Source organism: Erpetoichthys calabaricus, chromosome 3 (genome assembly GCF_900747795.2).
Source record: "Erpetoichthys calabaricus chromosome 3, fErpCal1.3, whole genome shotgun sequence".
Taxonomy (NCBI): Eukaryota; Metazoa; Chordata; class Cladistia; order Polypteriformes; family Polypteridae; genus Erpetoichthys; species Erpetoichthys calabaricus.
The window spans coordinates 79349806-79360797 of NC_041396.2; the positions used below are offsets into that span (position 1 = coordinate 79349806).

General features: G+C 38.7%; 1 protein-coding gene across 5 annotated transcripts in view; it reads left to right on the top strand.

The window, feature by feature from the left end:
* LOC114648129 (nucleolar RNA helicase 2-like) overlaps positions 1-10844 on the top strand; it is a 48992-nt gene extending 38148 nt beyond the window's left edge. For 2 of the 5 annotated variants that reach the window (XM_051924593.1, XM_051924595.1), the window contains 2 exons: positions 4556-4688; positions 10694-10844. In XM_051924593.1, the coding sequence (XP_051780553.1) occupies positions 4556-4688; positions 10694-10812 (252 nt within the window). In that variant the 3' untranslated portion in view covers positions 10813-10844. Of the gene's footprint in view, positions 1-2388; positions 2743-4542; positions 4689-10693 lie in introns of those variants that run through there. The other 3 variants (XM_051924594.1, XM_051924596.1, XR_007934428.1) reach the window with 2 other exon arrangements.
* Positions 10845-10992: the final 148 nt, after the last annotated feature.

Below are 10992 nucleotides of genomic sequence, written 5' to 3' on the forward strand. Positions count from 1 at the left end.
ATTCTCTTCCCCCCAGCACTTCCGGGTGTGGCGGAAGTGCTGAGGTCCAGGGCTCCCAAGACATCGGGGCGCCCCCTGGCGGTGACAGCTCCCAGCTCTGTACCTGTGGCCCCCAACACAACCAGGGCGGTCGCCCCCTCGTGGTCTGGAGGAGGCACAAGCCCTCCTCCGGTCCTCCTGGACTTCCCGGCTGGGTACCACCCCCAGCCGCATGCCACAATATATATATCACTCAAAAATGATTCGACAACAAAGGCATCCTCATTGGATGATTCACATGTCTGTACTCCTGTATTCATTCATTCATTTTCTTGCCCCATAATTCCTAAACAGGATTTTATCTAGGCAGCATTTTGCTCAAAACAAGCATTAAGACTGGTTATGGCATAAATCCATTATAGGGCAAAGACTCTCACATGCTCATACAGGAGGACAAAACAACCCAAAATGTATGTCTTTGGTTTGAAGAAGGAAAAAAGTACCAAGGAAAACACACACTAATACTAATATGTAGACTCAAAGACATAAAATTTTGTTTTTTATTCAAGTCTGTAACCCAAAGAAATGCTGAGAAAAAGGCAGATGGCTTGTAAACAAATACATAAACAGGAGAAGGCAAAAGTATGGAAAGACATGAGAAGTTCATAATTCAGTAACCGAGCAAAAGATCAAAAACACAACGAGACCTTGTCTTGAGGCTTTTTAAAGGCACTTACTGTAAGTACAATCCCAAAGCACAGAGCCTCTCCCACACACCCTCTTTGATTTCTTTGACCCTCCTCTCACATGACTGCCACCTGGTTAATGTTACACAACAACAAACCTTGACAGGGGTGGAGCTGCAGCTCTGGAGATGTGTATGGCCCAACATAAGAAGACAATACCAGCTAATCTAGACATGAATCATTAAACACATGGAATTTGTTTTGGCTACCTTTAGTCCAGGGGTCCTCAATCTCTGTCCTGGAGGGCCGCAGTAGCTGCAGGTTTTTGTTCTAACCCAGTTGCTTTATTAGAAAGCAATTCTTGCCAATAATTGAATTTCATGGCTTGTCAGTGCTTTAACTCTGCTACGTCAGGTCATTCTCATATCCTAGTTTATTTTCCCCTTTCTAAAGATATCATCCAAATGATTTGAAGGGTAAAATGGAGGAGTAATTCTCAGTCCTTCACTTTTTTCTCCTCACTTTCCTTCCAAGTATTTAAATAGACCCAATAGTACACAATAAATACACACAGATGTAAATGGTAGCAAGCTAAATGGAGAACTGCTGGTCTCTTTTGTCATTAGCATGTTATTGCTAATTAGGAGCAATTAAAAACCAAAAAAAAGCTGTTTAAGATTAAAATAAGCAATAAGGGTTCAAAATCTTAACAAGTGAGACAACTAAAGTGAAGCAGAAGTGTTACTTGAGCAATAAGTGCTTCTTATTAAGAAATTGGGTTGGAGCAAAAACCTGCAGCCACTGCGGCCCTCCAGGACTGCCTCTACTGTAAAAAATCTTGGTGTCATTTTTGATTCCTCCCTCACTTATTCCGCCCATATAAATCACATTAAGAAACTTTCTTACTTTCACCTCCGTAACATATCCCGTGTTCGCTCCTTCCTCTCCTTCTCTAATGCTGAGAAACTTGTCCATGCTTTTATCACATCCCGCATCGATTATTGTAATTCCCTACTGGCAGGTGCCCCTTCTAATCTTATATCACAGCTCCAGCTTATTCAAAACTCAGCTGCAAGAGTCCTTACTCGAACCAGCAGCAGCGAGCACATCACACCCATCCTGCTCCGTCTTCACTGGCTCCCTATGTCCTACAGAATCGAATATAAAATCCTACTAATAACCTACAAAGCTTTAAATAACCTCGCACCAAACTACATCAGTGACCTTCTCCATCACTATGTGCCTGCCCGCCCACTAAGGTCCTCTGATTCTGGTAATCTTGTTGTGCCCCTCACTAATCTACACTCCATGGGTGACAGGGCCTTCAGCTGTATAGCGCCCAGACTCTGGAATGACCTACCAAAATTAATCAGGTCAGCTGACTCCACGAATTCTTTTAAAAAACAACTCAAAACTCATCTGTTCAGGAAGGCTTTTAGCTCTACTTGACTTTATTACCTTTCTCTCAGTTTACTTCTCTGTCAAGTTGCTAATGTAACCTGTATGTGTGTGCTAGACCATCAATTATGTTGTCTGTTTTTTTCTCAGAATTTACTGTCTTAATCTTCTTTATTTATTTATCTGGTTTGTACAATGCTATATACTGTATATTCTGCCGTTCTTTATTTATTCTGTAAGTGCCTTGAGCATGGGAAAGGCGCTATATAAATAAAATGTATTATTATTATTATTATTATTGAGGACCTCTGCTTTAGTCTGATAGAAACCCTCTGAAATCCTATTTGACATAAGAGTTATATGGGACAAACGAATTGCGAGCAACTTAATTTTAATAAAATATTTTTAATTGTTTCAATCTGGTGAAGAAAATGCCTCAAGAGAAAGCTACAGCAGTTTCTTGCTTACTCATAGTGAAGTCCAAGGTGGGCATCTGACACTATTGTTGGGATGCTTTTCACTGCATGTGTATGACACACTGAACTGTGGGGATCCTTAGTCAATGGCATCCTGTTAGTGACAGCAGACAAGTAATAACATTAATCTGAAACTTTCATCTCTCTTTGTAACTGTGTCCATTTTCTTACATTCCTGTTGCTGCCTGATGATCATCAACACGGTAAGCCACTTATTCTACCTCCTCTCTGACTAATGGGATTCTCTTGAGATTGTAGCTGTACATATGTCAATAGCCACAGAGGGATCTTAAATTATATAAAACAATTTGTAGATTATTGACAGAGGTATATTGCAAGGACCAAGGATCTATAAATAAGTAACTTTTTTAGGCAGCAGGGTGAAATTACATAGCAATGCCCAGCCATGTCCCTTCCAATTTAGAAAAAGGTAGTTCAAAATGGTAACAACTCAAGTCAGAAAATGGTCATATATTTCCATTTGGACAGCAAACTGCCAATAATCAAGTAGTTAAATAAAATATTGTGTCTGCTCAGAGTACTCCCTGAGACAGCAGCAAGGGGATGTGAACTTGGGATCTTAGATTATACAGCAACCTCCGCGCCAGCAAGAGGTCTCCTTTTATTGAAGCTGGATAATCATTAACAAGGGTTTGTGGCCTGCTTTTCGATGTGAGAATGTAGTACTAGGGTGTTGTACCGTGTTAGCCATTATGAATGTAGAGAAAAGCCAAGCAAAATGACACCTTTTATTGGCTAACTAAAAAGATTACAATATGCAAGCTTTCGAGGCAACTTAGGCCCCTTCTTCAGGCAAGATGTGAGAATGTGAAATGGAGAGGCGCAAGACTCTGAGTGGTTCCTTGCCGACTTTTGGAGATCTTGTCAGGCAGCATTCAGGAAAGGGGCAGTGCAGCTGAGAGACTTCTACACTGTGTAGAAGTCAAAAGGCATGTTTGCTCAGCTGTGTAAGGAAGGTTCTTTTAGCTCAATTGGATGACCTGAGTTGAAGATGCTGTGTTCATGGTCAGTCTCCCAGTGTGAATGAAATGGAGAGAGGCAGGAACCCGAGCGATTCCTTGCTGGTGACGATTAGATAGATAGATAGATAGATAGATAGATAGATAGATAGATAGATAGATAGATAGATAGATAGATAGATAGATAGATAGATAGATAGATAGATAGATAGATAGATACTAGTGCTTTCACTTAGAAGCAGCCATACCACCTGCACCTCAGAACAGGTCTTCCACCTGAAGCGAAGCATGTTTGGACCTGAAAAGTACCAAAGAGACCATCTAGGAAAAGCTTGGGTTGCTGCTGGAAGAGGTGTTTGTGAGGCCGTCAGGGGGGACTAACCCTGAGGCCTGTGTGTGCAGTTACACTGTGCTGTAAAAATTGACATAATACAGAGGTCCTGACATTCTGTAGTCATAAAAGATCCCTGAGCATCTTTTGAAAGTAATCGGGTCTTTCTTGAAGTCCTGGATAAACTGCCCATTCTGCCCCCCTGATCATCCCCCGTTCCTTATTGGCTAACTATCTCTCTCTCTCTCCCCTTCCCCACTTAACAGTTAACGTGTAGTGAGCATACTGGTGCATAAGTAGCTACTGCCACATCCTCCAGGTGGATGCTACATACTGTATTTGTGGTTGTTGAAGTGGATCCCCACCTGTTTATGCAAAGTACTTTCAGTAGTGCTATAAAAATGTGCTATATAAATATAATTAATTAGAGTAATTCATCAAAATCATACACATGCTTGTCCCGGAATTAAAGACAAAAGAGACCATGTTCATTTGCTTTCACCATCTTAAATTTGGGTGGAGAAGTAAAATCTATGGAAACTTAAAACTTACATGACAGGTAAATAGCAGTGATGCCATCATTTATATTGCTTATTTAAACAGTATGTTTAGGTGTCGCAGCCTCTGTGGTCTTTTATATGCGTTTACTGTAGCATCTGATATAATTGCAGTAATAATGTCTGTATCTTCAGGGATGTGATGAAGCAGAAGCCAAAGAAAAAGAGACAGGAGGCCAGTGAAGGGCAGAGCAATGGAGCTGAGGCCAAACCCAAAAAAACCAAAGCTAAGAAGAGTGATGAGCAGCTCCCAGAAGACCAACAAGGTTCATCTGTAGAGAGTAAGAGCTGCACTGTGTAGAGCAGGAGTGTTATTAGAGGGTAGGGGGACGTGGGACAAAATTCACCTTGGTCTCTTTTCATCCATCCATCCATCTTCCAACCTGCTGAATCCAAACACAGGGTCACGGGGGTCTGCTGGAGCCAATCCCAGCCAACACAGGGCACAAGGCAGGAACCAATCCCAGGCAGGGCGCCAACCCACCGCAGGACACACACACCAAGCACACACTAGGGCCAATTTATAATCGCCAATCCATCTAACCTGCATGTCTTTGGACTGTGGGAGGAAACCGGAGCACCCGGAAGAAACCCATGCAGACACGGGGAGAACATGCAAATCTCCACTGTGCCACCCATGGTCTCTTTTCACTTTTGAAGAATAAATGTGTATTTTCTCAATTAAAGGACTAGTTAAAGAGTATTCCATGTGAAGAACAGATGAAAAGTAATAAAGTACCTAATCTATTACATTTTGAACTAATACTACAAGCATTTGGATATGGCTTTCACTCTTCCAGTTCACTTTCATTATAGACTAAAAAAAGCATCATGCATAAAATAGCAACATTAGAAATTTCGTGTTATTAATAATAAACTTAAATATGTGTTGTCCAGAAATCCTTGGTGGAACCCAAAATATTTAAATATGTTTTAGATCAAACTTGGGGAGAGTGATTGAGGCACAAACCATTACATTAATTCAGAATATTTTTGAAGGTTGAATGTTTTTGTTTTTCAGTTTTCATAAGTCAATTTTGTAATCTAGTGCTTTGTAACATTATATTCTGATTCATACAAAAACTTTGCAATTAATTTTTATTTTGAACATATGAAATAAACCTTTTGTTTGGTCACTATTTTGGAAGTTATGAAAGACACCATTTTGTTTTGTCATAGTTACCCACTTTTTTTTTTTTCAATGTGATCAATTTGCTGCAGTGCATGATGTCATCAGAGCATAAAATGGCAGTGCCTGGCGTTAGTAGACATCCCACGGGCTTCAGCGGGTTCAGAAAAAGGAAATTCAGTTAACGTTTGCTCATTTTCAGCACTAAATCCTTGCTTTTTGTTCAAACTAAAAGCTTTGTCTTGCCCCTTAGAAATACTGATGTTCCTTGCTACAATTTTGTCTGTTCCTTTTGCTGCTTCATCTCCTGGTTATTTTTCTTCCTCATAATAACAGATGGGCTCTTTTCTCATGCACCCATGACAGTTAAAGGATAAGTTCTGTATTTTTCAAGTCAAAGTTATTTCTTCATAATCATGATATATAATGTTTTGCCACATAAAATTGTGTTATGTGAATGAAAAAGCCTTAAAACTTACCAAACATCTCAATTTCTCAAGCCAAAAATGTTATTGAGTATTGATCCATGCCTTGAGGTTGCACACATATTGCAAAAACAGCGTATCCCTGTTGTTATAAGAAGGAAAAAAAGCAAAAAGCAGGACATGTTTGTGACTTTCAGCCATTTTAAAAGGTGAATAGACTTTATACCGTCAACCGTTTTCTTCTACCGCATGTTTTAGGGCCAGGATTGCAAAATTCACCAAGTGCTGTTATTGACGCTGGATGTTGATGCCTAGATTTGAATTGCTGTCTGTGCCCTATAGACAACTAGGCAATAATAACTGAAAAAGGCACACTTAGCGATTGTTAATATTCTTTCAATATACAGAAGCTTGTTTCATTATTTCAGTGGCCTCTTCCACCATGCAGTGACACCTGCTACTACCTCACCCTGCTCACCCCTTCATATGCTGCTCTTTCCCAAAGGCTCCTCGTCAGTGGCAGCGCATCACAAGCATAATCATAATCGGCATTTTTATACCAAACATGCAAACTGTAGTAGCAATCTGTCATGCAAGGTACGGGTCATAGAGCCTCCAAAGAAGGTGATGTTTCACATGCTCAGAACGTTCACTGTCTGTGGTCTGCGCCCTCAACCTGCAGCCTTCGGTGCTGCCACTGCTCACAGAGCTCCTTTTATACCGGCTTGTTTAGGTGGCACAGAACTGTCATTCCTAACTCGCAGCACCTGAGTCTGCATGAGTTTTACATGTTCTCCCCGTGTATTTTTGGACTGATTGTTATTTGTACAAAGTCCATTGAAACTCTTATGTGCTGTTTTCACTATGCTGCCACTCATTGTGAATCTCACACTGTAGGCTACAGTATGTAAAAGAACAACACAGAATCAGAATGTAATGGGTGAAAAGTAAGTGCTGTTTAGTAAAAAATAGTTATATGATGTGTGCATGCATCTGTTTGTTATTACTAGTCATGGCAGAACAGAACTGTTGAAAAAATACAATTACAAAACAGAAGAAGGATAATAAGCAGAATATCGCTTAGCAAAGGGGGGCATGTCAGGCTGCCATATCTCCACCCACGATGGATGCTGTGAGTGGACAAGCAAACAGGAAATGTATTCTTACCTCAAGAATATTAGGACCAGGCATCTGTGATAAAATAACTATTTCTAGTTTCTTTTGTTATCACAAAGATTCCTCATAAATGCAGATGGCATATTTTCTTAAAACTTTCTGCTTCAAAGTGGACAGATTTTGCAAGTTTTGAGGCATTTTCATTCACCTATGGTCTCATGTATCCATTAGTCTCGTTGTAAGCTGCAAGAACAGACAAGGTATTTTAAAATTTATAAAAAATGTTTCACTTTAAAACATATTGGCAAATTAGCATGTACCATGCTTGTGAAGAAATACCCTTAACTTGAAAAATAGTGAACTTTAAGCATTTGACTTCTGTTTGAAAATATATCAGTATATTTTAAAACAGCATCATTTAAGAAATGGGCTGAGTTTTAGAAATGTGCTCATCAAAGAGCTCTTCTAATGGATACAATAACTATTTGGGCAGCTTGTTTGTCTCAAAGTTGTCTCATATAATAATCTCTAAGAAGCAACTACTTATGGCCTACATTATTAGACAAACAGAAATGCATATCTTGACACAGAATCACATCTTATAAAGCAGAACAATGACTTTCCCTACAGCAAGTATCTTATAAAGATGTCCAGTATGGCAAAAATACTGAAAATTCTGCCATAGAATGAAGAAAATTATCACAATGTGTCTGCATATGAGGACTGACAGAATATTCTGTATCAAGGGTTTTTAAGTTTTATTCTAGAGACCAGTATGGCTGCTGATTTTAGTTAAAACCTCTTTCTTGTTTAGTTGTCAATTCCTCTCATTAATTCATGGCTTTATCTAGTTAAAAACCTAATTTATGCTACCATTCTGTAGCATCAGAAATTCACAAAATTTAGAACTCTGAACCTTGCTGTCATTCCACTTTATTTTTGCATTTCCTTTTTATTTCTTATTAGAAGTTTGATCCCTTAAGTACTTTAGTATTTAACAAATATTGCTCAGATAACATTGTGAATTAAATTTAAGCTCTCATTCTGTTTCATTTACATTTACAGTATATGCCTTCTTTATTAGTATTGCTTTTTTGGGTCAGTCTATCGCCACGTGTACAGAGTACAGTGAAATTCTTATTTACATGTGCTAATCAACATGCAACACATCATTTCTCCCCAGTGTCATGACTAGTGAGTATAACGTCTTTATCTCAAAAGTTTTGTCTTCTTTATTTAAATAAATACTACACCTCGAAACTTCTGTCTTCCTTACCTGAAAAATCTCTGAGAAGTAATGTCATGACATAAATAAAAATTGAAATGGGTTTTCTTTTTAAATGTTACAAGGGGGTTACTCCCTGCTCGCTTCGCTCGCCAACCCCCCTGGCCTATGCTACCCGCCAGCCACTTGTGAGGAGGGGGGCTGAACGCACCCCAAGGAGACGCGGTCGCTCCTCCGAAACCCCCTCTTAAACGGTGATACAATGGGAAACAAATGCAGTTTTTTTTACCTCCTCTTTGCTCGATCAGCTGCTGGCTTGCTGCTGTGTTGCATGATCTCCATCTCGCGTGCCGCTTTGGACATTTAAAAGCCTGTACAGCAGCTGTCCTACTCTTTGTCTTTTATTTCTGGCCCCGAGCGTGGTTAAATCCTTTGGCACAAAGTCTTGTCTCGCGGGATGTGAGTTCGTGATATTTTTTAGTTTATAATTTAAAAACGGAATAAGAATCTGAAAATCTAACAGCATCACATTAAAGTTCAATAAATACTGAAAAGAATGATACCAAACATATGTAGGTTTTAAAATAAGACTGATTTAAAGCATGACAAAAAACGTCACATAAAATCGTTGCACAAAATCGTCGCACTTTTAGGCTTAGGATTTTATATATAGAGAGTAGATTTGTGCTGGTTGTTTAAAAGTTCTACAGATTACGCCAGCCACTTCATAGTTAATTTTTGAGCCCATCAGCAGACTTCCATTTACATGGAAGTAAAAACCCACTTCAATAAGATTTTCAAGAAAAGGAGCACTCCATAGTTGATCCTAAAAGATTTTGAAGTGTGACACCTCATCTTGTACATTACATTACTATGAACATCTCTATTCTAGTTAGTGTGTGATTTTTACTTGATTGATACAATTATAGAAATGCAAGTTTAACAAGATCTGGAAAACATATTTTTTACTGTGAATAAAACATGGAGCTTTATGTTATCTTTAAGAAAAGTAAAACAAACTCTTTTTAGAAGTTTCTAGATTTAGCCAACATCTCAAACTGCACAAGTTCTACCCTTCCAGAATTTTCCGTGCATTTAGTTGATCTCTGGGTTTTTACTTCCATGTAAATGGAAGTCTGCTGATGGGCTCAAAAATTAACTATGAAGTTAAGTTCTGTTTCAGACTCTGTTCAAAATGTCAAGAAAAGTTGACTGTAGCATGATATGTACAAGTATATGTGTGCGTGTCTGTGGAAAATCAAAACTGATTTTCTTTCTTAAAATTAAATCTTCTTCAGAAGAGTGTGCAATCTTTTGTGTTGTATAGAACTCCTGGATAATTGCATCCTATATAAAGATACAACATTTTTTGAATGAGCAGTGTCCAAGATATCTGCCCTGAACACAGAGACCAATGTATAGTGATAATCTATAGTGATAAATGGCCCTGTCCTCTTCAGACAAGTGGCATCATGTTTGTCTTGTTACAGTCTTCAGGCCTACTGATTTTTTTTCCCAGTTTGCTTCAGTACTTCTCTCCATATCCTTCAGAAACTGTCCAATGACAACTTCCATAGAAATTGATTTATTATGCCAGGAGTTTTGGAGACTGCTCTGTTTAGTCATGGGACCAGGCCTATTGAATTACAAAATTTTACACAAGTAGTTTTTTGATAAAGTATAATTTACACAGAAGTACTGTATGGACCATTCACAGCAATTCTTTTTTTCTTGCAGTCCCATTTAACCTCTCCCTCCAGTGCAGACTGTTTCTTTTATTGAAATTGGATAAAGAGTCAACACTGAATAACAGTTTTGTTGCCAGAGAGGCCTTGCTATATGGGCCTACATTTATAAAATGTTACTAAATTTATCATGGACAAAACAAAGATAACTCTGTGGTGAACAATAGTTCATGGTTTTAAAAAAAATAAGATGCCAAAACTGAACTTGAAACGTTACCAGCAATTGTTTATCGTGATCTTTATTAAATATAATTGGCAATCAAGAGAGGGCATTGAACAGATAGACATGTGTCTGTTTGCTGTCAGTGCTGAACATTGGACCACCAGACAATGATAGCCCGAGTTAGGATTTCTAATAAAAATCAGTAGCCATAGTGGCACTGAGTCTGTAAACTCCTGCTTTAACTCCCAGGATCAGGTGGGAGAATTCTACCAGTAAACAGAAAGCCTGTGGTCTCCGCTGAAGTCTCATCCAGCATATTAAAAACAGTCCAGCTATGCAGGACATGGTGACAGTATCTATGAAGAAGCCTGCCTGTGCAGTTCCATTTTGTTAATAAGTTATATTAATGTAAGCATAAATAAGGAGCTCCATGTCTGTAAACTGATTTGCCTTTTTTAAAATTCTTGTACAAACAACACACAGATGTCAAGAAAGTAAAGAAAAAGAAAACTGACAAAGAAAAGGAAGAAACAACAGAGAAAGAACACAAGAAGAAGTTGAAACTGACGTCAAGGAAGAAGAAAGGCAAGTACTGCATGTGAAAGAAAAACCTTCCTTCAGAGAGTGCAATGGTGTCAGATATCTAACTGGAACACCTCTGATGAAGAAGACATCATATTAGTAGGCCATGCACATATTCTTTGTAAAGATTATTTTTTTTTATCTCATTTGCTAAATATATGCCCATGTCTGACATCTGTCTATGTCCATTTGATTGTGCT